We start from the raw sequence: 27,568 nt of genomic DNA, 5'->3' as shown, positions 1-27,568 counted from the left end.
TCACTCATGACAGAAAAGAGGGCAGATCAAAATCTGCAATGCATAGTGTTATTACTGGACTGCAAAGCTAAGAACCGGAAAATTGTCAAATTTCTACCTGTGATATGGACACCACTACAATGCATTCCATTCCCCATTCAGCTAGTTAAACTATCCTACTGTACAGTATATGACTGGTCACCTGTGGAAGTAATGTCAACTGATTATTAAATGACTCCCTCGACAAAGGGGGCTAGGGGGTAGGACTACTGGAGTCTATAGCTGATTTCTATCAATGTCCCTGAACTGCTTAAGTCACTATACAGTTTCTACTGTACATGAAAAGAGGAAATAAACACATTTTAACGGGCAATAGATAGATGAAAGAGGTCACCTGGGGTCCTTCTCTGGCTTCATAGAAGTCACCAACCATTATCTTTGCACTGAAGCTAAAATTATCGCGTGTGATGCCACTTATTCCATTTCTGGATAGATACTACAGAAGAGAAAATAATGACGTTTGGTGAGACAGGGATATCCAATGTGAAAGTATGTAAAAGTGTGACATTGAAAAGCGATCTAGCTACAGTGGCGGAAGCTAAAAACTAAAGTGACGATTCAACTACTAAGCATCAAAAGAATTAGGGGGGAAATTGAGCAAAAGCACAGTGAGAATCAGAATGCTCTAACGACAGGTCAGCTTTTAGTAGGCAGAGGAAGGGATTGGGGAAATGAACTAAAAGGATTCCAGCTCTTCTCATGTTAAGGTCACAGGGGTTAGCGTTGATGCTAAGTGAGCACTAGCGTGAGGGTGAGGCTAGTTGCTAGCGTAAGGCTAGTCTGAGGGGTAGTGGTTACTGTTTACCTTCACCACATCTGGGTACTGCCTCAACTTCTTCCCGCATGGCGCGTAGTACGCCACGTCGCCTTGCATCTTCCCGGACGCGCTCTTGATCCGCGTTTCTCTCTGCCAGCTGGGAAACACATGGACGGACGGAAGGAAACTGTGAGTGAGTGACCGAATGCCAGAGGCTTTGCCATTGCTAGAGAGAGCCTATCAATTCAAATCTCCACTCGACCTACCCCAACTCCAGAGGTATCCTCAACTCCTGCTCATCCATCACCCTCTTTCTTTTCCCTGCGCCTGGTGAGAGAGAGAGACAGAGAGACAGAGAGAGAGAGAGAGACAGAGACAGAGACAGAGAGAGACAGAGAGACAGAGAGACAGAGACAGAGAGAGAGAGACAGAGAGAGAGAGACAGAGAGAGAGACAGAGAGAGAGAGACAGAGACAGAGAGAGAGAGAGAGAGAGAGAGAGAGAGAGAGAGAGAGAGAGAGAGAGAGAGAGAGAGAGAGAGAGACAGAGAGAGAGAGAGACAGAGAGAGAGAGACAGAGAGAGAGAGACAGACAGAGAGAGAGAGACAGAGAGAGAGAGAGAGAGAGAGAGAGAGAGAACGAACCCGTTAGTCAGACTGAACAGTACACAGTCAAAGCCTTCTCTCCGTAGCCCTAAACACCCAGCTACAGCCACACGCAGAGCTACTGCCCAAAACACCCACCCATAGCCACAGCATCACAGTGCTGAATATGAGCAGTGTTTCGTTCTCTGAGACAAACGGGGCTGCCACTGTGTCTCCAACCCACCAGCTGTGGCCATGAGAGTGCCTCAAAACATGTTGAATTGAAATGTGCTTAGGAAGATTGGAATCTCTGTTGGAAAATTCCAGTCTTCCTTGTTGTGTCTGTGTGTGTGTGTGTGTTATTTCCTTTCCTAAGCTGGGTAATCTCCCAGTGCTGAGAGAGATAGGAAGGAGAGAAGAGGGGAAAGAAAGAAAGAAAGAAAGCTCGGGCATGGCAGGAGTGCCAAACATGTTGTCAGGCCTGTTAAGCCCAAGGACATGCACCTACAGGAACCCAGGCCTGTTAAGCCAGCCAACCGCCCGGCTAACTAAAAATAAAACCTCCTTTTCCTCTCCCTGTTCTCTCCCCACAGCCATCTGAAGATGATAGCATATCATGCCATGTGTGAGCTATTCCAGTGTGGTTACGTGTCCTCAATAGTTAAAGGTACAGCTAGGTGTTTTTACAGACTGGTTTTGTGCTTGTGCTGTATGAGTAGCTTTGGCAGAGTAGGTAAAGAAGTTTAAGGAGTGTTGCCTGCGGTTACCTGGGGGCGTGACCAGGGAGTAGGAAGAGGAAGGAGAGCTGTGATAGGCCAAGGCACTGGAGCTGGTGACGATGTTGGGCGTCTTGATGACCTGCAGGTTGAGCGGGGAGCAGCTGGCGGCTGTGTGATTGGTTGAGTCGCTCAGTAAGGAGGCGTGGCCTTTGGTTAGCTTGAGTGGGGTTTTCTCCCTCTTGGAGGCGGAGCCTGACGATGGCAGCTTCAGCTTCGGGTCCTTCAGTTTGCCACCGGAGACGTCCTTGTCGCTGTCCGAGTTACTGTCAGAATCTGAGAGGAGGGTACCAGAAAGAGAGGGGTTATCACTGGTTGAATGGTGTTCACTGCTGTACATCACCATAACCCCCCCCCCCCAAAAAAAAATAATGTACACTACAAAACATTGTATGTGCCTTCCATTAGGACGTTCAGAACGGTCGGTATCTAACCTGACAAGCTGTCATCCGAGTCCTCCTCATCATCCTCCAAATCATCCAGATCATCATCGTCGTCGTCGTCGTCATCCTCAACAGAGTCATCCGAGTCCTTGCTGCTAGGGAGACCGGGGAGACCTGGGAGGCCGGCCTCGGCCCCTCTGAACAGGTCCACCAGAGACTGCACCAGGTGACTCTGAGAGAGGCCCTTCCAGGCTGCCATGGGGGCCAGAGCATGGGCCTGAACCTGGAGGTTAGGGGCCTGGAGCTTAGGGGCCTTGGGGGCCTTGATCTTCCTGGGGCCCCGGGCCGTGGTCGGTGAGGGTGAGGTAGCGGGCCGCGCCGGGGGGCCCTGAGAGGAGGCCGAGTGGACCCTTCCGCCGGTGCTGAGGTTGACGGGCAGCGAGAGGGACGCCCCTGCCCCAGAGAGGTCCTTGTTGGAGTCTTTGCGGGGCTTGGTGATAAGGGCTAGCGGCGCGTCCTGAGCGGTGGTGCTTTGGATGACTCCGTTGGGGTGGGCAGCCAGGCCCAGGAGAGCGCTGGACAGGAAGAGGTTGGAGTGGTTGTTCTGGGGGGGAGGGGGGAGGGGGAGGGGAGCAGGGGGCAACTTGGTGCTTCTGCCACCACCACACGGACTCTCCGAGGAGGACAGCTTGGGGGGCGGCAAGGAGGATGACGTCACCCCAGCAGCCTTCCTAGAGGTTTTGTGACCCTGCTGCTTCTTGGGCTGCGCCGCCGGGAACGTCTGGCCTTGCGAGAGTAAAGACTGGAACGGCAGGAGGGAGGGTGGGAAGGAGGGAGGGGGATAAAACAAGGGAAAAGAAAAGAGACAACAGCATAATTGTGCCAGCTGTCAATTTACATCTACGTTGATTATTCAAGCTGGTGATGAAGCACAATGCCTGGCTCACTGTCTCACTGTGCCTAGGACAGAAGCCTGGGGACAATGGCATATAACATGGCAATAACCACAGGCATTGTACTAAGTAAAGAGTAAAGCTGCTGAAAAGCGGCTTCCAGTTCCCGTATCTCACTTAAATTACTACAGTTATGAGTCTGTGAAACGTGTTAGCGTCATGCATCTGTGTTTTACTTTAAACAGCATAACGGCAGATTTTATAGAACGACAGTTTGGCGTTGCACCGTGTTTCAGCAAACACAGGTTAGGGCTTCGACATGTACATTCAACTAGATGTGATATCAAGTGAAACAAATCAATTTCACAGACCATGTAATACAGTAGCAGTTCCTGAACCACTGGGGGAATGCAGAGGCCTTTGGTTAAAAAAGAACCTCCCCACCGGTAAAATGGAACAGGGGAAAAGGCTAGATTTCCAATTCTAGCGGGCTGGAGCCATAGGAATTAGCTTAATCGATGAACTACTATTTCAATTACCATTTCGACTACATCCGAGAGGTCCACAATGCACTGTAAAAGGTGATAAATATGTATATGTTCTATCTAGTTGTGAATGTATTAAATGGAGAGTAAAATGGTAATAAATACATACAGTAACTATATGTGCCGTCTGCTTTGCTGAGGTAATGAGGCCAAAAGCATTGACCTTTTGGTTGACCTTTTGGTTTACAGGCTGAGCAGCACAGCAGGACACCCAATCAAATGACTCAGACAGGACTGCCACTTCCCTCTCTGACTCCCTCTGGCTGGAAGCAGCCCTCTTACTGCAGCTCATCTACAGTGTTACCATGAATACCGACAACCTTCTAACTGTGAAAGGAGAAACCGTTTCATGTTCGACCGCTTTTAGATTATCCAAATTAGGTGAAAAGCTAAACTAGCCAGTAACCAATCTGTGGTATTATTTGACCATGGGAAAAAGAGCTACTGTGTGAATATTGGGATTTAAAAAAAAAACTTGTATTTATTTAATTGAACCTTTATTTAACTAGGCAAGTCATACTTGATACTCTTGGTACCATACTCCTTGCTAGTGGCTGGGCAGAGAGGACAGTGGACCAACCTGTTTGAGCCTGAATTCGTTGATCTGAGAGAGTGATTCCTCCAGCAACTTCCTCTTACTAGCCTTCCCACTGCCAGGTGTCTTCAGAGGCTTGGGCTGCTGGGAGTTGGCCATGGGCGACGTGAGGAGAGGGAAGGATTGAGGCGAGGAGGCCAGGGGTACAGAGCGGGCCAGGGAGGGCACCGACAGGGGCTTGGAGGAAGAGCAGAGGGACAGGGGCGGGTGCTGCGGCGAGGAGGGCAGAAGCTTGGGCGGCTTGGGGGAGGCTGTGGTGCGTCCTTTGGGGGAGGTGATGAGGGGGATTGGAGAGGCAGAGACGGGTGATGGGGAGGTTTCCCTGCGGGGTTGGGTGAGGAGGGCAAGGGGCTTGGAGCTGGCTGCTAGACCCGTGGACTGGATGACACTGAGGTGCTGCTGGAGACCCTCCTCCCTGGGCCGGGAGGTCTGGAGGGACAGGGGGAAGCTCTGGGACAGGGTAAAGGGGGAGTGCTGTGAGGGGACCAGGGTGGGGGGGTCGGAGGGTAGGCTGTGGGGCAGGCTGTTCCTATTGTCTTGGGCCTCCTTCATGCCCGAGCTTAGTGTCCCGATCTGGAGAGGGAGGAGAGGAGAGGAAGCCCAATGTTAGCTCACCCCGGAGCACATCACAGACATAAGTAGCTATACACTACCAGTACTACTCACTATCACTGTACCTTCATTTTTTTCTTCGTCCGCCTCGCCTTCTCCTTCTCAGAGTTCCACGCCTCGCTCTTGCCCTCCTCTTCCTCATCCTCATCATCGTCGTCGTCATCATCGTCGTCGTCCTCTTCCCCTCCGAGGTCCTCCAGGTCGCTGCTGATGGCTCCGTCGCTGGAGCTGTCCGAGGAAGAGCCTGATTCGCTGTCACTGACCCCAGCGACCTCTGCTGGCTTTTTACTGGGCTTCTGCATTAAGTCAGAGAGCTGACAATCAATAAAGCACCCAGTGTTCATTTTAACCATTTGATTTTTGTTTCTAAACTGGAAATGGAAAACTTAAAATGTCCAAAATAGACCCCAAGTCAAATACTTCAGGCTTTACTATAGCTATAGACAGGTTAACTTTTAGCAACAAAACCAACGAATGCACAACTATGGGGCAAAACAGACAGAGCTGGCTTAGACTGTTAACAACATGTAAACTATATTTCATCTCCAAATTATACAATTGTATAATGAGCACTATCGATTTTTTGCAATATTAGCATTGACATGGAATCCATCAAAACACCTCAAAACAAGAGATGGTATCAATAACAAGATACAACAAGCTGAAACGAGCTACCTAAAACATGGCAGCTTCTTGCCATCGTTGCTAGCTATCTGAGCGTCCAGAATCATAACAACGCGGCTTCCGGCCACGTCGATGTGCGCGCATAATTTTCACACCGTTGTCATCAGTAATCTAGAGCCACTACATCATTGAGCTGACCTTGTCCTTAGGTTTGCGGGGTACTTTCTCCAGCTGTAGCTCTGCTGTGTGGCTCTGGCTGTGAGGGCTGCTCCTGGGGCCCTTGGCCTTGGAGTTGGGGCCCTTAACAGCCTGGGAGGCACCCAGGGATGGGGACGCGTTCATGGAGTAAGACCCCTGCATGGTTGGGGAGCAGACCCCACTTCCGTTCACTGCCCCGTTCACCCCTGAAATCGCACGGAAAGAGGCACAGCACACCGTTACATAGCATCTTAATCTCATCTGAGCAACGAGACATTCCGAGTAAAAACGCTAATGAAATATCTGGGGTTCTTCTGAATGCGGAAGAGAATAAAAAGCCGTACGAAAATATTGATTTAATGCGTATCTCATTTAGGCATGCTGAACATGGCGTGAGCACAACATGAGTGGTTTACATAATAAAAGATAAATTAAAAGATAGCATCAAATGAAAAAAGTAGATTAAGAGAGAAAGGGTACAGAGAGAGAAAGACAGAGAGCAAGAGAGAGTGTGAGAAAGAAAGAGCGAGAGAGAGAGAGAGAAAAAGATAAAGAGAAGAAGAAAAAAAGCCTGCACATACGCCATTAACTGAGACTGGAAGTCATTATAAGGTTCTCGACGGGAGAAATCTCATCACGGAGCCGGAGACTGCCGAGACTAGGGAGCCTCTCGCTTAATCCCTGTGAACAGTTTCCACCACCTGCTTACAGGAATGATTAATTCATTCACATCTCTCGCAATTGCCAGAGGGGTAAAAAACGTTGCGCTTTAAATACCTCACCCTCTTAAGGGTACCTTTTATTTCCTGGCGGTAAAATCATTTGCTGCTTTTGAACAGGTGTGAGAAGCTTCTTCACACTCTGTGCCAATATACAGGTACAATAAAATACATATTTCCCCCTGATGAGCACAGGAAGTGTCGCAATTATCACCTTTGTTCTAAGCTGTTATTATCTGTATAGGTCAGAATGAAGCACTTGGAAAGGTTCAATGTAAGAAGGATGGGCGTAGCTGTACCTTTGGGGGTCTGTCCGTTTTTGCTGGGGGTCCTGGAGGGGGCTTGCAGGGGGCTGTGGTTCTGCTGGATGTGGGGGGTGAACATTGTGGGGAGGCCCAGGAACGGGGGGAGGAAGGCTGCTGCCCCCCTACTGTGGGCCTCTGCTGCTCGCCACCATTCTGATGAAGAGAGAAGACAAGGAGGAGGACACCGACGTGTGAGTGCCATTCTGTCTCATCCACTAAGTTCAGTACTCTATATCAATTACAATCGCCTAAAGAGTATTAGAAGTTAGCACACCCTTAAATACTGATTAGTCATGATGTTTCATCCATCTGCTGTTCAGGTCAAGTAAATCTCCTGGACTCAGTCATGTTACACCTGTCCAAGCGCCACACCCGGGCCCCTCCTCTTACCTGTCAGAGCACTCAGCTGGGGGTGTGCGGCCAGGGCAGCAGACATCCCCAAGGACCCCAGAGAACCCAGGGACCCCAATGACCCCAGGCCTCCAAACTCTGGGCGTCCTGAGCTGGTGGTGTACAGGCCGAAAGCTGGGTGGCTGACCAGGGGGAAGGCACTTGACAACGTGTAGGGCTGCTGGTCGCTCATCGCCCCATACAAACGACCTGATGGACAAACAGCAAAAAAAAAAAAATAATAATAATAATCAAATTCAGTACTTCAGTAGTCACATCAGCAGTTGTCACATTACTCATTGTGTATCTGTTATTACGTCTATTATTACGTGTTTTACTTTTCTATTATTTCTCTATTTTCTTTCTCTCTGCGTTGTTGGGAAGGGCTCTGAGTCAGCATATCACTGTTAGTCCACAACTGTTGTTTACAAACCATGTGACGAATAACATTTGATTTGATCAGCAGTGTGCTTCTGTTTGGGATATAAATAAATTGAATTGAATTCTGAGATGACTCAAGGGTTCGCCGTGCCCTCGAAATACCCTGACTCCCTGACTCGCTGGCTTCTTAGGTATTCATCCCTTCTGTGTGTTAAAGTTTAATGACGTTTTCTCCTCTCCCCCTACAGGTTTTCTGCTGGGTAAGATGATATTTTATGTATATTCAACAAGACATTCGACAGCGTAAAGGACAAAGATAGCCCTGGATTGGAGCTTGACAGGATTACACATGCTTGTGCAAACACAGAACAGAGCAGCTCAGATCGGAGTGACTGAGACAGAGACACTACTCAGAGGGGAGATACGCATCATGCATGTTCTAGATAGACGGAGTTCTAGGCTGTACTTCAGTAGGGGAGAGAGAAAGAGAAGAAGACAAAAAGAGCTATCGCAGTCGACAATTCATATTATATTTCCTGACGAGGAGCTGATTTGTTAAATTAGGCTACAAAGAGAACGTTCTTAGGGGCAGATAAAATATATATATATATATAATAATTAAACGCGAGAAATTTGCATAAGTATTCGATTTTGTATTTACCAAGAAACTTGAAACGGATGTGGGCTGAGCAGCGGGACATTTGGACAGCTGGGAGTGTAGTTGAAGTGTTTCTGCAGGTACTGTATAGCACTGATCCTTCCTCGCTACTCCATTATATCCGTCACCACGCAAATTAAACGAGCTCAAATAGGCTAAATCAGTGGTAGACCGAATAACAAGCGAGTCGCGGTCCTTCAATACGTCAGTGGTGTGGTGTTTGAGAGGCGTACCTGTGATAGAGCATGTTCCTAATACTTTCCTCCAAACCTTTTTTGATTTAAATTTCAGCAGCACACTAGCCCCCCCCCCCCCCCCCCCCAACAAAAAGTGTGGAATACTTCAACACGATCGTCATCAAGCTTTCCCCTAAACCTGAGTACAATCATTTCTGTCAGGGCAACCGGAGCGCGTTGTCTCCTCGCACAGTCAGATGCAATTTGGTCTGAGCATATTTCATGCAAATTCAATTTCCATTACAGAAGGGTGAGAAAAAGAGAGAAAGAGAGAGGCTGGTAGAGGGAGGGAGGCTGCGGCGGCGGGGCGAAGCCTAGCTCTCTTTGAGCCAGGTAATATGTATGCATAAAAAGTGATGACAGGCGATGTAAAGTGTTATTCACCGAGCTTGTGAAAATGTCAACCTACAACACGCCCAGTGAGTGCTGTGTGAGTGTGATGCCCCCAAATTCTACAGAATCAGATGATGGAGTTGAGACGCACAGAACAGAACCAGAACATTTGCACCTGCCTATCTGGCTGTCATAAGTGAGAGAAAAAACAAAAACATAATTAGGCCTAAGCTAAAGTACTTTCGTTTTGCGTGCCCTAAAACAGCTATATACAGTATAATCAACGATATAGTGATGGGAGCATGAAGTGAAAATACAATGTAGAGGCTAAATTGCTGAGATGATCAAGGGAATCGAATTAAAATGTCCATATAACATCATATTACATAACATAACTCTCTGGTTGGTTAAGCCTGAGTTACAATTACATTATCTTTATTTTTTATTTCACCTTTATTTAACCAGGTAGGCTAGTTGAGAACAAGTTCTCATTTACAACTGCGACCTGGTCAAGATAAAGCAAAGCAGTGCGACACAAACAATAACACAGAGTTACACATGGAATAAACAAACATACAGTCAATAACACAATAGAAAAAAAAGAAAGTATATATACAGTGTGTGCTAATGGCATTAGAAGGTAAGGCAATAAATTGGCCATAGTAGCAAGTAATTACAATTTAGCAAATTAACACTGGAGTGATAGATGTGCAAATGATGATGTGCAAGTAGAAATACTGGTGTGCAAAAGAGCAGAAAAGTAAATAAAAACAATATGGGGATGAGGTAGGTAGATTGGATGGGCTATTTACAGATGGGCTATGTACAGCTGCAGCGATCGGTTAGCTGCTCGGATAGCTGATGTTTAAAGTTAGTGAGGGAAATATAAGTCTCCAGCTTCAGCGATTTTTGCAATTCGTTCCAGTCATTGGCAGCAGAGAACTGGAAGGAAAGGTGGCCAAAGGAGGTGTTGGCTTTGGGGATGACCAGTGAGATATACCTGCTGGAGCGCGTGCCGTTATCGTGACTAGTGAGCTGAGATAAGGCGGGGCTTTACCTAGCAAAGACTTATAGATGACCTGGAGCGAGTGGGTCTGGCGACGAATATGTAGCGAGGGCCAGCCGACTAGAGCATACAGGTCGCAGTGGTGGGTGGTATGTGGGGCTTTGGTGACAAAACGAATAGCACTGTGATAGACTGCATCCAGTTTGCTGAGTAGAGTGTTGGAGGCTATTTTGTAAATGACATCGCCGAAGTCAAGGATCTGTAGGATAGTCAGTTTTACGAGGGTATGTTTGGCAGCATGAGTGAAGGAGGCTTTGTTTGCGAAATAGGAAGCCAATTTAATTTTGAATTAATTTTGAATTGGAGATGTTTAATATGAGTCTGGAAGGAGAGTTTACAGTCTAGCCAGACACCTAGGTATTTGTAGTTGTCCACATATTCTAAGTCAGAACCGTCCAGAGTAGTGATGCTAGTCGGGCGGGCGGGTGTGGGCAGCGAACAGTTGAAAAGCATGCATTTAATTTTACTAGCGTTTAAGAGCAGTTGGAGGCCACGGAAGGAGTGTTGTATGGCATTGAAGCTCGTTTGGAGGTTTGTTAACACAGTGTCCAAAGAAGGGCCAGATATATACAGAATGGTGTCGTCTGCGTAGAGGTGGATCAGGGAATCACCCGCAGCAAGAGCGACATCGTTGATATATATACAGAGAAAAGAGTCGGCCCGAGAATTGAGCCCTGTGGTACCCCCTAGAGACTGCCAGAGGTCCGGACAACATTCCCTCTGATTCGACACACTGAACTCTGTCTGAGAAGTAGTTGGTGAGCCAGGCGAGGCAGTCATTTGAGAAACCAAGGCTGTTGAGTCTGCCGATAAGAATACGGTGATTGATTGACAGAGTCGAAAGCCTTGGCCAGGTCGATGAAGACAGCTGCACAGTACAATATTTTATCGATGGCGGTTATGATATCGTTTAGTACCTTGAGCGTGGCTGAGGTGCAACCGTGACCAGCTCGGAAACCGGATTGCACAATGGAGAAGGTACGGTGGGATTCGAAATGGTCAGTGATCTGTTTATTAACTTGGCTTTCGAAGACTTTAGGAGGATGGACAGGATGGACATAGGTCTATAACAGTTTGGGTCTAGAGTGTCTCCCCCTTTGAAGAGGGGGATGACCGCGGCAGATTTCCAATCTTTAGGGATCTCGGACGATACGAAAGAGAGGTTGAACAGACTGGTAATAGGGGTTGCAACAATGGCGGCGGATAATTTTAGAAAGAGAGGGTCCAGATTGTCTAGCCCAGCTGATTTGTATGGGTCCAGGTTTTGCAGCTCTTTCAGAACATCTGCTATCTGGATTTGGGTGAAGGAGAAGCTGGGGAGGTTTGGGCAAGTAGCTGCGGGGGGTGCAGAGTTGTTGGCCGGGGTTGGGGTAGCCAGAGGAGGAAAGCATGGCCAGACGTAGAGAAATGCTTATTGAAATTCTCGATTATCGTGGATTTATCGGTGGTGACAGTGTTACCTAGCCTCAGTGCTGTGGGCAGCTGGGAGGAGGTGCTCTTGTTCTCCATGGACTTTACAGTGTCCCAAAACTTTTTGGAGTAAGAGCTACAGGATGCAAATTTCTGTTCGAAAAAGCTAACCTTTGCTTTCCTGACTGACGGCGTGTATTGGTTCCTGACTTCCCTGAACAGTTGCATATCGCGGGGACTATTCGATGCTATTGCAGTCCGCCACAGGATGTTTTTGTGCTGATCGAGGTCAGTCAGGTCTGGAGTGAACCAAGGGCTATATCTGTTCTTAGTTCTACATTTTTTGAAAGGGGCATGCTTATTTAAGATGGTGAGGAAATTACTTTTAAAGAAGGACCAGGCATCCTCGACTGACGGGATGAGGTTGATATCCTTCCAGGATACCCGGGCCAGGTCGATTAGAAAGGCCTGCTCGCAGAAGTGTTTTAGGGAGCGTTTGACCGTGATGAGGGGTGGTCGTTTGACCGCGGACCCATAGAAGATGCAGGCAATGAGGCAGTGATCGCTGAGATCCTGATTGAAAACAGCAGAGGTGTATTTGGAGGGCAAGTTGGTCAGGATAATATCTATGATGGTGCCCATGTTTACGGATTCTGGGATGTACCTGGTGGGTTCCTTGATAATGTGTGTGAGATTGATGGCATCTAGCTTAGATTGTAGGACTGTTGGGGTGTTAAGCATATCCCAGTTTAGGTCACCAATCAATTCACATATGGTGTCCAGGGCACAGCTGAGGGGGGTCTATAACAGGCGGAAACAGTGAGAGTCTTATTACTGAAAACATTCATTTGTTAAATTAGAAGCTCTCACTTACAGAAGAGAGGAAAGGGTTCACGTTCCAACTCTTCGACATTAGGCCGGACTGTGTACCTACAATATCATAAAATGCACAAGGGCACTGTAGGCCTAATACTGGGAGCATCTTTTCAACAGCAATTCAGGACTAATGAAATGTAAAGGTGTAATTTCCCTAGAGGCAGATTCCAAAAATGGCCTAAATGCTATCTCCATATTGTAAACCAGTAATATGGAATCCACGGAGATTGAGGAAGATATCTTCAAAATCATAATAGGTTAATAAAAAGGTTTATTTGCATGTGGGAAGCGGAGTTTAAATGCTCAGTGGGAGGTGGGGAGGGAAACAAAGAGTGCCAGCCAGCGTGCCAGAGTGGTGTGGCGACACATGAGAAAATGCCCTTTGAGCCGGCTTCAAGGCCCTAGTCTTCGCAGTCTGCTGCACCATGACAGAGAAATACCTTGTGTACTTCATTAGAATATGCTGAATATGGAGTGCCTTGCCTTGCCAAAGTCAGCTAGCGGATACGGAGACAAATGACTGAAAATACAAAACACAACCCCCGAAAGGCCAGCAGAAAGCCGCCACTTCCGTCGCGTCTCCCTCCCGCCAAAACCCCGCCTGTCACTCTCGCCTCGACCGACCTTCCCCGAGCAACAGAGTGACATCTGCAAATGCCTTTTCAATATTAATGCGCTTCCAGCTGGAGAATAATTAAATCAGAAACTTGGAGAGAAGCGAGCAGCCGAGCAGAAATACAGGATTACCTGATATCCTCTCTCTCTCTCACTCTCCTCCACCCTCCTCCTCCACTCTCTCTGACAAACACAACTGCATTCTAAAAAAGCACCGGGCCTTTTTTCTCTTCCCGTGTTCGGAGGATGCTAGCCGAAGGGGGATTAATTTGTTGTTTGTTGCAGTCAATCAAATTTCCATGGACAGATTTAAAGTTAATTGCATCCGTGAGCCGATCCCAGTAGGAAAGAGTTCTACATGCGTCCGGGCTTTTTCAAAGTGATATCCTCATCAATGACACACTGCATGCCCCACCCCCTCTACCCCCCTCCTCCCCCATCTCCTTCCACCACTGTTCTTGCTCATCTGAGATTTCTTCAATGTTTTTCTCAAGTAGTATTGGCAGGTTGGCAAAAGACCTTGAATTAATTCCTCTCTCTCTGATCTGCTGATACCTCTGTGACAAGAATCACAACAACAAATAGCTCCAACGACTTTCATATGACAATAGAGGAGTGTTATTACTGTTAAAATGGCTCCTAGTTACCGAATCTGATGTCACATGTCCCATTAACACAGAGTGGCTATTCCTTTAATTGTGACTAGTGTAGGTGGCAGGAAGATGAATTTACCTTCTCCATCACGTTCCAATAGCTTTAAAAGCGTGTCGAACGAGTACTGTACGTCAGGCTATGAGAAATGAAAAACTACAGCAATGCATGAAACCAAAACATAACGGTGGAACGAACTATATGTAAAAGCAATTCAACCAGCAGGCCTAAAACAATGTAGACTAACAATTGGGGATTTGCTGGTGGTGGGGGGCTCTGCACTCAACATTTTTATTTAACTAGGCAAATCAGTTAAGAACAAATTCTTATTTACAATGACGGCCTACCAGGGAACAGTTAACTGCCTTGCTCAGGGGTAGAATGACAGATTTTGACCTTGTCAGCTCGGGAATTCGATCCAGCAACCTTTAGGTTACTGGCCCAACGCTCTAACCACTAGGCTACCTGCCACCCCTTGCCCTCAGTAGGTATATAATATGTATAGTATATATAATTCATAATTAATAGAAATCATCATCCCGCTCCGCGCGGGAACAAGACGTCTCATATGAACAAACTCTTGCTTGGCTTGATCAAGCTCGGCACAACTTCAGAGCTAGAAGCCTGCCTCTCAGCATTTCATTTGACGCTCGGCCCAAAATCACTTATCTAGACAATCTGAGAACAGGTTATGGCGCAGAGGGATATGGGCAATGTATAATGCATGAGAAGACGGCCTAATGGCTGCTTCGTTGGAGCAACACGGGGGAGAGGAGAGAGAGAAATACTGGGGGCTTTATTTTGTCGCTTTTCTTATCATGAAAGAGAAAGACAACACAACTACTGCAGTGTTACATTTGCATGCTATTTGCTGGTCAGTGTGATCTGTCGACTCCTGTGTGTGTGTGTGTGTGTGTGTGTGTGTTCCTCATGCTGCATAATGGCTCTGAGAACACAATTAGAATGCAGAGAAAGGGTTTGGGTGTTTGGAGCTGGCACGAAGACACTGAGTGGCTGACAGACATGTTAAATCACGCAGGCACAGCCTGAGACACACACGCACGCACACACACACACACACACACACACACACACACACACACACAAATCAGTGATGCAGCCACATAGCAAGAGGTTGTCAGGAGACGTGTGTTTGTGTGTGTGTGTGTATGTTCCATATTACACAAAAGAGGCTTTCTAATTGTTTGGGCTTCATTAATGCAGCAGCTTTTCAGCAGCAACCCAAGCTGTCAGAGGAAGGCTGAGCCTGGGAGAAAAGGTGTTTTCACAGGCCTAACAATAACTACATCATTAATACTGGGGGGAAGTCAGCAACGCATTAAACTCATCCTTCCTCGTGTTGAAAAAAGGAGAACCTTGAGTTAAAAGGTGAATCATGAGGCGTTTTTAGTTTCTAGGCCACTCATTACACAGTGCACAGCTAATATGCTTGACATTACTTATTGAGTTGTTCAATTCTATATGTGCAGACAGTAACATATATGTAAACCAGTCTCTCTGTAAACCAGCGTCTCTGTCAACCAGCCTCTCTGTAAACCGGCCTCTCTGTAAACCGGCCTCTCTGTAAACCGGCCTCTCTGTAAACCGGCCTCTCTGTAAACCGGCCTCTCTGTAAACCAGTCTCTGTGTGCATTTTTAGGAAGTGTATAGTGCATTTTGTGTATTTGTATGTGCTGCTTAACAGGGTGTTGACTGTGTGTGTGTGTGTGTGTGTGTGTGTGTGTGTGTGTGTGTGTGTGTGTGTGTGTGTGTGTGTGTGTGTGTGTGTGTGTGTGTGTGTGTGTGATGCACGGAGTGATGAAGCAGTCTTACCAGAGGTGCTGAGGGTAGATCCCAGTGAGGCTGCAGGGCTGGGGGCCAGACTGCTCTTGGAGTGGGGAGCCGGGGACGAGGAGGAGGAAGAGGAGGAGGAGGCAGCAGGGGAGGAGGTGCGAGCGGTGGGGGGCGCGGGGGAGGCCAGCCGCTCTCCAGACTCCATATCTGTCAAACACAATCCAATCAGCACCGTTACAAAAGCAGAGGAGAGAAAAGAAAGAGAGAAACACACACACCCAGCGCCCCACTACACACACCCAGCGCCCCACTACACACACCCAGCGCCCCACTACACACACCCAGCGCCCCACTACACACACCCAGCGCCCCACTACACACACACCCAGCGCCCCACTACACACACCCAGCGCCCCACTACACACACCCAGCGCCCCAGCACACACACCCAGCGCCCCACTACACACACCCAGCGCCCCACTACACACACCCAGCGCCCCACTACACACACACCTACACACACCCGTGGAATTAGTGACCATTATCACTTTAACATGATAGTAAATGACAAGTGTTCAGCGGAGAGGGGAAAGAAGAGGCTGTCTGACATTTTGGGCAGACAAAACACGCACATAGACTTTCTCTCTCTCACACAAACTCACTTTCTCTCTCTCACACAAACTCACTTTCTCTCTCTCACACACACACACACACACACACACACACACACACACACACACACACACACACACACACACACACACACACACACACACACACACACACACACACACACACACACACACACAAACTCACTTTCTCTCACACACACACACACACACACACACACAAAACTCACTTTCTCTCACACACACACAAACTCACTTTCTCTCTCTCACACACACAGTTCACACATGCACGTAGCGTGAAGCTCTATTTGATTTACAAGTGTTCACAGCTCTTTACACACAGTGTAAAACAGTCCTCCCTCTCACAGTGTAAAACAGTCCTCCATCATCTCACAGTGGATGTAGGCAAACTAAAGCCTTCACAGTTCCACTTTCTTTCAGCCTTGTACAAAACACACAGAGGGCTTTCAAAGACTCCTCTAAGACCCAATAGGCTTCTCTCCTCAGTGGAACGACTGTATTCCCGTCCATTAACAGCCTCATAGAGAACTAGCATTACTGACAACACTGGCTCAAATAAACCTCGGGAGGCAACGGCAAGGTTAGATGAGTCCACTGTTGCTTATTTCCACTCCATTATTCCCTCCTACCCACCTTCTCCTACACAAACATTCAGGCAGACAGAACACACACACACACCTGCGTACACACACACCCTCTCTCTCACATACACACGCGTACACACACACACACACACTCTTTCTCACACATGCACACGTGCACGCACGTGCACACACACACAAAATCTCTCCCATATCACACGGCCCCTGACTCTCTCCTCTCTCCTTCCGTTTTCATCCCTTTGCCTGACACTAATCCAGGTATGAGAATCCCCTTGAAAAGCGCAGTTTGCAGATTGGGTTTTACAGGCTGCCTTTCATATTGTGTCATTACACATAAACAGTCTCCCTTAGTCCCCCTCCTCTCTCTCTCTCCCCTGCAGCAGGCGCAGGGACACTGATTAGATCTCAGAGACAAAAGCTGATATCCTCTGAATATCAAGTATCAGCCAAGAGCTACGCTGACGAGGACGAGGAGGGCGCAAATGACAAGAAAACCTGCTGCAATCCTCGGGGATCTGGCTGCTGCCTGGCTACTGCGCGTGGTGCTGGAGGAGGACTGTTGCAGGGCGGCCATTGCGGTTCAGTTGTCGCTGTGGCAAATATGGGCCGTGTTCTGTGTCCCCAATTGCACCCTATTGCCTATGTAGTGCATTACTTTCGACCAGAGTGCTATGGGCCCTGGTCATAGGTAGTGGGCTGTGTAGGGAATAGGGTGCCATTTTGGACACACAAACGGTCATGTGTTTACCAGAGAGGTCAAGGGTCAGCGGGAGGGACCCGTTTCCCATGCACGGACATGACAGGTCCATTTATCCAAATCATTAGGCCTTTTGTGGCTTCTTTTTTAAATGCATGTTTTAGCAATAAACCTCAGTTTTTAATGACTGTGGTTTGCGAAAAGCTGTATCAATATTTTTCTTATACATTTTGCTCTCTGCTCAAATGTAATACTAGGTTCGCCATTGCACTGCTGTCACCAATGTCTCAGATAAACAGGTGACAATCAATAGCGGCTGGATGGAGATCAGGTTTTATAACGCAGATAAAAATGGCAAAAACAACGGCTCATCTCTCAGACAAAATGAGACGGGGGCTTATTTTGTGTCAGGTAGTCAATGGAGCGGATCATTCGGTGTGATTTCAAATGGCAATTCAGAGACAAGACAGACAGAGAGAGTGCGAGAGAAAGAGAGAGGGGAAAAGAGAACGAGAAGGCATTTTGTCTGAAGGAAACGCAGAAACAAACCCCACCAGGGATGAACGACGGCGTGTAAACCATTCCTGTCATTTCTCAATCTCTGCACTTATGCCTCGGCCTGTCAAAACCCCAAAGACGCGAAGAGAATTGATTTCCTCTAAAAAAAGTGATTCCTTCTGGGGTAAAAAAAGAAGAAGCAACCCCCCCCCTTCATCTCATCTTACACAGTATCTCTGACAAGGGATTCTTCTTCTCCCCCACATGAGAGGAAACGACTGTCCCTCTTCTTTTGACTCCGACGTCCACAACAACAAACTGATCACTTAGTACTATTAAATCTATTAAGAATCATACGATTGGAGCGGGGAGAGAATACCACCTGACGCAGCAAACAATGATTGCAACAATAATGGACCGCCGAGTTATTTAAGGATCCAATCCTGAATTAATTATGATAAATTAAAATGGATTTAGCATCAGAATTAGCTTGATTTTATAGGTAATTAACTGCACGGCACAGTGGCGGTATAAGGCGGGCGGTATAATCTTTGTGAACGGCTAAATTAATTTGACTTGGGTAACGTTGAGCCAATCAGCGAGCTGCGTTGAGACCAAACAGCAGGCCACGGATGCTACGAGAGGAGAGATTTATGCTAATAGCCTCCAAATGATTTATAAGATGTGTTACCCCGGCAGAATCACAGTCACGTCCACATATACAACACACCATTCAGCTGCCAAAACAAGCTGCAAATGGTGGTAAGAATGGCCCTTCAGGAAATCTGCTGGGACTATAAACAGCTCGCTAGCTGGGTTTTTATGAGTGGACGTGGCCTCGATAACAGCCTTCGCATGTCCCTGCTATTGTGGAAGAAGACCCTCCTCCTCTTCTCTGCTGTGTGTGAGAGGGGAGGCCTGTGTGTGTGTGTGTGTGTGTGTGTGTGTGTGTGTGTGTGTGTGTGTGTGTGTGTGTGTGTGTGTGTGTGTGTGTGTGTGTGTGTGTGTGTGTGTGTGTGTGTGTGTGTGTGAGGGGGAGGCCTGTATGTGTGTTTGCATGTGCCACAAATACTCTACCTTAAGTATGCACTAGCTAGCTGCTTTAGTTACGATAATGGGTGCACATGTGTGTGTATATGTAAGCTAACACTAGGCCTTCTCTCTCTGCGCGTGTGTGTGTGTGTGTGTGTGTGTGTGTGTGTGTGTGTGTGTGTGTGTGTGTGTGTGTGTGTGTGTGTGTGTGTGTGTGTGTGTGTGTGTGTGTGTGTGTGTGTGTGTGTGTGTGAGCTTAAGACTATAGGAGTATGTGTGTTTGTGCGCTTAGACTATAGGAGTGTGTGTGTGTGTGTGTGTGTGTGTGTGTGTGTGTGTGTGTGTGTGTGTGTGTGTGTGTGTGTGTGTGTGTGTGTGTGTGTGTGTGTGAGCTTACACTGTGTGTGTGTGTGTGTGTGTATCAAATAGCTGCATGCTCCGAGGAGGACCGAGCTGGGCCCTTGCTGGTAGCGTGCGTCTCTCTCTCCCCCCGGCCTCTTTCTTCTCCCCCCACAGTAACAGATGGCCGATGCTAACAGAGATAATCCGGCAACAGAGTCATCAGCACGGATCAGCGGTAATCAGAGTGCGGACACAATGTCTCCTCTCGCCCTAATGGAGGGGAGCGAGAGAGGGGACACGCATTATTCCCCACGTCTTAACCCTATTCAAAGTCACACACTGCCTGCCTGCCTCTCAGGCCGAATCCTCCGTCTCTCTCTTTCTATCCTCTCTGTTTCTCTCCCCCTACAGCCCCTCAGTGTTGTGTCTATCTTTGCCTCTTCATCTCACGTCTCCGCATTAAACAAACACCTTTATTCTTAGCTCTGTCCTTTCCCCATCACACCAGAGAGAACATCTCAATCATAAAGGGCCTAAAACCCGCTTGTAAATCCATACAGTGAATGAGGTGAAAATTAGCCACAATATGAATGCTACTGTAGTTGCATCTTCCTGTCTTGTACACACTGGTTAAACTGATTGGCTGGATGTGTGCGATGTGAAACTGGAGGCGGCCTCCTGAAGCGTGGAGCCAGCCCTGGGCTCCATTGGGGCTCCGCTGTGCGACGGTTGCCTGGTGATACTGGCGGCTCCTGTGTCGTCTCCGGCACCCGCCATGGCCAGTGTCCCGCGGCCTCGTTCAACACAATTAGAGGCCTTTAATGCGACAAAGAGCAGAGAAACCTGCAGCAAGCAGCACTGCGTCCCAAATGGGACCCTATTCCCTATATAGTGGGGCTCTGGTCAAAAGTAGTGCACTGTATAGGGAATAGGGTGCCATTCGGGATGTTTAGCCTCACCACGCAGAAATAGGAGGGTAAAGTTTGAGAGATTGGGGATATATACGTGCTCTGTCCCCAATCTCTCAAACTTTACCCTCCTATGTCTGCCGCCCACGTAGTGAAGTGGTGAGGCTAAACATCCCAGAGAGAGAGAGAGAGAGAGAGAGAGAGAGAGAGAGAGAGAGAGAGAGAGAGAGAGAGAGAGAGAGAGAGAGAGAGAGAGAGAGAGAGAGAGAGAGAGAGAGAGAGAGAGAGAGAGAGAGAGAGAGAGAGAGAGAGAGAGAGAGAGAGAGAGAGAGAGAGAGAGAGAGAGAGAGAGAGAGAGAGAGAGAGAGGTATGTCATGGACCCTGACTGAGAAATTACCTGTATAACCCTCACTACACCACACCTTGCAGATTTCAGTCCCCACTGTTTACCTTTTCACAGTGTGTGTGTGTGTGTGTGTGTTTACTCATGGCTGTCTTGTTTGCACTAAACACTAAGTGACACTCCCTACCCCCGCCTCCCTACCCCGCCTACACACACTACCACTAGGCAGGAAGTGACATTTTGCCAACAGGAAGCCATGGCCTTTGTCCCGGGTTAAACCTCAGACTATTACCAGACTACTGAGTCACAGCACTGACAGCATCAGACAGACACGATGATGATGGGTACCAACAGTGACATAGCCTAGCACAGTTGAGCCAATGGGCACACCGCACAATGCCCCTGTGTGTGTTGACTGTTAAGTGGTCACAGTCTGCTCTTTAAACCCCGCCCCTTTTCTGTACACCCGCCCAGTGACAGATGGCAGAGCGGGGCATATCGGGAAGGGCAACATCTCTCACCCCATTGCACCGCCTTGGCGGCGGTATCCTTCCCGTACTGTTGCAGCCAATCCACGGACTCCTTTTAAATCACCAGAGCCCAACCCCGCTGAAAGACCGCTAATGGTGACTGTCAGGGCAATAACACACCGACAGGGAAAACCGCTCAGTCCTCCTGTACTGAAAGACTTGATTCACAGTCATAAACACGCAGACGGGCAGCCTGATTCTACACTCCCACTGCAATCTGTGTTGTGGTTTTCAGCGACAATAATGTGATTTTGGGCCTGGGATGGAAACCACTGAAGAGAGGGGTAGCTGAGCTTGTCACTTGTGTTAGATGTCAAGCTTCTGTCTGTGACAGAACTGTCACAGCTAGAACTTGCTCTGCTCGCCTACAACTAAACTCAACTCAGTATAACTTACACTGACTGGAGAGAATCAAACGGGCGCCTACATTTTGTACCAGTCCTATTCCTTTAAAAGAGTGTCTTAAATAACCCAACAGCACCACCCCCCAAAAAAACATTTATACAATAAAAAGAAAAGCCTATTGTGAACTAATACAACCGCCCCACTAGCTCTGTATTTGCTGATTGCTACTGTATTGAGTAAAAATGTACTTACTATGACTGTGATATGTGGGTGTCTCACCTAGCTATCTTAAAATGAACGCACTAACTGTATGTCGCTCTGGATAAAAGTGTCTGCTTAATGACTCAAAATGTAAATATGGCAACGTATCTCCGTGAGGAGAAACAGGTCCTTTAGGCCACTAGGCTGGACCCGAGTCCCTCCTGGAACGCAGCAGCCTGCAGGGAGGAACGTTACATTCTACACTCCACACAGACAGACTGACATTTCTCACACACACCTTCTAGAAAGGGGCAGCTAACCTACAGTAGGACTATATCTCCCGGCACGTCAACAACACCCGGAATAAGATGGGAAATGTGTTTCCTCTGTCGTTTTGGGAAGCAGAAATTATTTTTCCACTCAGGTTGCTTTTTGAAAGAGAAAGGAGGGGTAGGTAGGTGTCGACAGGTAGGCCTATGTAGCAAACATCTCTACCCACCAAAGCAATAGTTGGCGAAATGCTGCTCAATTTACATATAGAGCCATCATCAAATATGTCCCCATGGAAACCTTGTGGGGTCTTAAGATCATTAGCCACACCAAAGCCCAACGCAGGCAGACAGGCAGCTCTCTCAGTGAGTGATTCAGTCCTGATGAATTTGTTATTCTTCCACCCTCTGTTCTCTCTCTCCACAAGCCAATCTCTCCCTCATTACCGCCCGGCGCAGCACATTCAGATCTGCCCCAAACCGGATATATTTAGAGGACTCCATTACGCAGAGAGAGAAAAGCAATGTGTGTGTGTGTGTGTGCGCGCGCTCCACAACGAACAAACACCATAAAGACACGGACACAGAGAGAGGCAAGCCAGCTCTTGTTAGGGATAATAACACTTGGCTGTTACTATACATGACATATACTCTTCCTGGTTCCTACCCTTGTTCAGTTTTAAATCATCTATTCTGCACTGCTTCTTCCTCCAGGCTCCATCAACTGTGATGATCTATTGCTGATGATTATTACATTACATTCAATTGGTGTGAGAAGGACCGTAAATGGGACAAAGCTGATACATTCAGGTAGACAAGAAGACTACGAAAATGTCATAGCAAAATAGATATCCAGCCACATGGCTGGGCTGTAAAAGGCTGTAATACTCGATACCTGACATTTATAACATGTCATTTTGATCTGTGGAGAATTCTACACTTCATACCACTTCAGCAAACTCTACTTTAACACACGCACATACATTCACTTAAAGCATCATTGTCATGTTAATTTCAAGTGTCAATTGCTCCCCTAAGAGATGGTTCACCCAAAAAAAAAGCAATTTGACACAAAATAAAAAGATTCATTTATACAGGATTAGATTGACACAGTTCACACAGAGGTGGGTCAATTCACCAAAAGGCCACAGCTTTTGCTTCCAGGTCCAGTCCAACATTAGAACAATCAGAACATTTTCCATCAGGGTACAATAAACAGAAACAGTCTGGTACAGTGTTAATCAGCCACAACAGCCGTGTGTGTGGGCATAGGGGAGAAATGGATTAGGAGGAGTTTTAGCAACACAGGGAAGAGGGAGAGAGAGTGAAGGACGCAGGGGGGAGAGAGAGAAAGGGAGACGGAAGAGAGGGAGGGAGAGATCGACTGCTACACTCCAGATATGCATAATGCAGATGACATGCGTGTCAAACGCAAGACAAAACGAAAGTGACAGAATCGTGGAGTATCCTGCGAGCATCAGCACAGCCCGGTTTAGCCAGCAACGGAGCTAGCTGTTATAAATACACACCGCAATGACAGAAGCAACAATCTCTCCCATCAAGTCTGACTCTGCCTATTTTCCTGGAATTAAATAGGCCTACTTTTAGGCAATTCAAATAGGCCAACTTCAGTGCAATTCAATACATTTTACACATCTCATGCTTAGAGATTTCCACGACAAAATGTGTCAATGATATGTACATTTATACACTATTACAGGATTATAAGATGTTTTTTTTTATGAATGCCACTTTTAAGCTGAGGGGGATATAAAAGTGACTAAGAAGAGATGGCCAATGCGTCACTCCTGATCAAGCATTCCTTAGTGCAGACAGAAATGTGTGGTCAAAGATCATTCTATATGACTCCACTTTGACTGTATCAACTGACGGCGGAGAGATGTGCTCATAGAATTGACATTTATAAAACGGACATTCCCTTCACATTCAAATGAACGTTGGGGTTTTAGGCTGCGTTTCTGTATAAGCACTTTGTGACATCTGCTGATGTAAAAAAACATCTTTACAAATACAGTTGAAGTCGGAAGTTTACATACATTTAGGTTGGAGTCATTAAAACTCGTTTTTCAACCACTCCACAAATTTCTTGTTAACAAACTATAGTTTTGGCAAGTCGGTTAGGACATCTACTTTGTGCATGACACAAGTCATTTTTCCAACAATTGTTAACAGATAGATTATTTCACTTATAATTCACTGTATCACAATTCCAGTGGGTCAGAAGTTTACATACACTAGTTGACTGTGCCTTTAAACAGCTTGGAAAATTCCAGAAAATGATGTCATGGCTTTAGAAACTTCTGATAGGCTAATTGACATAATTTGAGTCAATTGGAGGTGTACCTGTGGATGTATTTCAGGGCCTATCTTCAAACTTAGTGCTTATTTGCTTGACATCATGGGAAAATAAAAATAAATCAGCCAAGACCTCAGAAAAAAAATTGTAGACCACAAGTCTGGTTCATCCTTGGGAGCAATTTCCAAACGCCTGAAGGTACCGCGTTGATCTGTACAAACAATAGTACGCAAGTATAAACATCATGGGACCACGCAGCCGTCATACCGCTCAGGAAGGAGATGCGTTCTGTCTCCTAGAGATGAACGTACTTTGGTGTGAAAAGTGCAAATCAATCTCAGAACAACAGCAAAGGACCTTGTGAAGATGCTGGAGGAAACAGGTACAAAAGTATCTATATCCACAGTAAAACGAGTCCTATATCGACATAACCTGAAAGGTCGCTCAGCAAGGAAGAAGCCACTGCTCCAAAACCACCATAAAAAAGCCAGACTACAGTTTGCAACTGCACATGGTGACAAAGATTGTACTTTTTGGAGAAATGTACTCTGGTCTGATGAAACAAAAATAGAACTGTTTGGCCATAAAAATAATGTGGATATATTGAAGTAACATCTCAAGACATCAGTCAGGAAGTTAAAGCTTGGTCACAAATGGGTCTTCCAAATGGACAATGACCCCAAGCATACTTCCAATGTTGTGGCAAAATGGCTTAAGGACAACAAAGTCAAGGTATTGGAGTGGCCATCACAAAGCCCTGACCTCAATCCTATAGAAAAAGTGCATGCGAGCAAAGAGGCCTACAAACCTGACTCAGTTACACCAGCTCTGTCAGGAGGAATCTACCAAAATTCACCCAACTTATTGTGGGAAGCTTGTGGAAGGCTACCCGAAACGTTTGACCCAAGTTAAACAAAGTCAATGCTACCAAATACTAATTGAGTGTATGTAAACTTCTGACCCACTGGGAATGTGATGAAAGAAATAAAAGCTGAAATAAATAATTCTCTCTACTATTATTCTGACATTTCACATTCTTAAAATAAAGTGGTGATCCTAACTGACCCAAGACAGGGGATTTTTACTGGGATTAAATGTCAGGAATTGTGAAAAACTGAGTTTAAATGTATTTGGCTAAGATGTATGTAAACTTCCGACTTCAACTGTACATTTGACTGAATGTTCCCTTGGTGGGTGTGCCGGCGGCCATATTTGACATTCAGTGGCTGTAGGCTTTACCAGGAGTCCTGGTTTCCTAAAAACCCTCAGCCAAGTTGCAAACCCCTTTACTCCTGCCCCTGGTGGCTCAGCCTAATGTTCCTTTAGCACAGGAACGAGAGGGCTAGAAGGATAGAGATAACCCATTAAATGTTGATGTTTCCCGCTGCTGTCGGAGTGTGTGTGTGGCTGTGTGTGTGTGTGTATGTGTGTGACTGTGTGCATGTTTGCTGTGTGTTGGGCTGGGCCTGAGAGCTATCTGTGTGTGTAATGAGCTCATGTACTGTTGTCGTGGCTAAATGAAGCCTCCAGGCTCCCTCTCAAAGCCTGTTTCCTATATCCTACCCCCCCCCCCCCCCCCGACACTCCCCAGCTCCCCTCTGCCCACCGCTGCTGGAGCTTGGCTGGTTTTTACAGCGCCGGACGCATTCTTGAGTTCGCATAATTGTGTAATTATGATTTCAGTTAAAGAGATAGCCTCGTGTTTGATTTCCTCTGACTGAGCTGTGCAAATAGGCAACACGGCATATGCAGAGCAGATACCTAGTCTTCTACATGTGTAGAGGACTAACGGAGGTTGCAGGGGGTGTGCTGCAGCATCTGTCTGTATCAATGGGCAGATGTTAGTGCGCACGTGTGTCATTTCACGACCAGGCCCGTTCTGACCACCTTCCACTAATAAAACCGATGGAAGACCGATGAGGCTAGCTAGTCCTCGAAATCACAGCAACAACTACAACAATCCTGCGACAGCTACAGCAGCTCGGTTGTCAGAGACGCCGCTGAACAATGGGCTTTTGGTGACATTTAGATTATTAGTGCTGGGAACTGAATTGACGCTCTACTGCCCGTTCAACACGGGGAAAAGATGGCTGGAAAAGAGTCTGTGGTCCTTTATTGACAGAGCGGGAGAGAAAGCAGCAGGCAGAAGGCCACTCCGTTCTGCTCCAACGCTACATGAGAGAGAGGCCAGTGCACACACAAGCACGCACACAGAGTGCAGCAGGTGAGCTAGCTGCCAGTTCATCACACGCTGCAATCTCTCAGCATCTTGCTCGGGGAGAAGAGAGAGAAGCGCTCTGACATTTTATGAAGCACTCGGCAGAAAGAAAAGCAGCGAGCGGCCCCGGCTGCGTGTAATGGCGGCTGGACTGGCATTCTCTCCCACTCTCTCTCCCCCGTTTGCCTGATATCATCTTCCCTCATTAGCATAATCTAATCAATTTCAGAAAATTGCCTTTTAATTACCAAGAACACGCTCCTCTCTCGCTCTCACTCTTAGAAGAACCCATGTCTTCGAATATCTCTCTCTAAAAACCAAACTAGAGCTGTAAATGAAGTAGGGCTTAGACTAGAAATAACTAGAGACATGCACATGATTTTATCATCGTTCATCTTTACAATTAAAGACGCCATAATTGTTGTGTCAATATATCTTATTAATAGCATCATTAATGTCATACATTATTGATTAACAGATCGTAGCCTTGTCTAGGCCTTCATCTTCAAGGGGAAATGAAAATATACCTTGAGGTGTTAAAAATCCTGACCAGTATTTAGCTACAACTGACTATTTCCTCAGACCCAAAGCTGCTCCTATATGTAACAAGTAGAGCCTAATGATTAAAAACGTTGGCATTAAAATGGTCCCTCCGTAAAATGGGGATCTATAGCAGTGATTAATCCTTTGCCGTGTTGTTGTGGCCTGACAGCCTCGCTGTTGAACAATGATTAACAGTCAATGACTCCACTCACCCCAGCAGCGCTAACACACTGTTTACATTAGCCCAGCTCCCATAGAGGCCAATGCTACGGGTGCTATGCTAACAGCAACGGTCACCTGGCTTAGCTACACACATTACAGCCACGACAGGCCACTGTAAAAAGGACTGCCGGCGTGATAATACGATTCCACCATGTGTGGGAGGATACGGTGCGGCCCAATCCCTGTGTGTATCATCCATCCTACACCACAACCTTCAACTAAGCCTCTTTCATTAATGTGAGAAATTAGCATTTGTGATGAGGATGGGGGAGAGACCCGTGAGACATCTTTCAGATGACAAAAAAACCCCACAAAAAACAAGGAAATACATTTGAACATCTAACACTCATTTACAATTATATTACATTACAAGTTTGAAAGCACAGCGGAGTTAAAAGATGTATTCGGTA

The 27,568-nt window shown here is 46.9% G+C and overlaps 1 protein-coding gene across 18 annotated transcripts in view; it reads right to left on the bottom strand.

Annotated features, from left to right (window-relative positions):
• LOC139532182 (bromodomain adjacent to zinc finger domain protein 2B-like) overlaps positions 1–27,568 on the bottom strand; it is a 72,997-nt gene that overhangs the window by 14,385 nt on the left and 31,044 nt on the right. For 12 of the 18 annotated variants that reach the window (XM_071329438.1, XM_071329448.1, XM_071329442.1 and 9 more), the window contains exons 3-13: positions 15,480–15,647; positions 7,421–7,630; positions 7,025–7,183; positions 6,007–6,212; positions 5,250–5,480; positions 4,558–5,145; positions 2,591–3,341; positions 2,148–2,432; positions 1,063–1,123; positions 845–953; positions 374–475 (exon numbers count right to left, since the gene is read on the bottom strand). In XM_071329438.1, coding sequence (XP_071185539.1) covers positions 374–475; positions 845–953; positions 1,063–1,123; positions 2,148–2,432; positions 2,591–3,341; positions 4,558–5,145; positions 5,250–5,480; positions 6,007–6,212; positions 7,025–7,183; positions 7,421–7,630; positions 15,480–15,645 — 2,868 coding nt within the window. In that variant the 5' untranslated portion in view covers positions 15,646–15,647. The remainder of the gene's footprint in view (positions 1–373; positions 476–844; positions 954–1,062; positions 1,124–2,147; positions 2,433–2,590; positions 3,342–4,557; positions 5,146–5,249; positions 5,481–6,006; positions 6,213–7,024; positions 7,184–7,420; positions 7,631–15,479; positions 15,648–27,568) is intronic. The other 6 variants (XM_071329454.1, XM_071329455.1, XM_071329447.1 and 3 more) reach the window with 1 other exon arrangement.

Source organism: Salvelinus alpinus, chromosome 10 (genome assembly GCF_045679555.1).
Source record: "Salvelinus alpinus chromosome 10, SLU_Salpinus.1, whole genome shotgun sequence".
Taxonomy (NCBI): domain Eukaryota; kingdom Metazoa; phylum Chordata; class Actinopteri; order Salmoniformes; family Salmonidae; genus Salvelinus; species Salvelinus alpinus.
The sequence above is the reverse complement of the archived record's forward strand: the minus strand, read 5'-3'. Positions and strand labels throughout refer to the sequence as shown.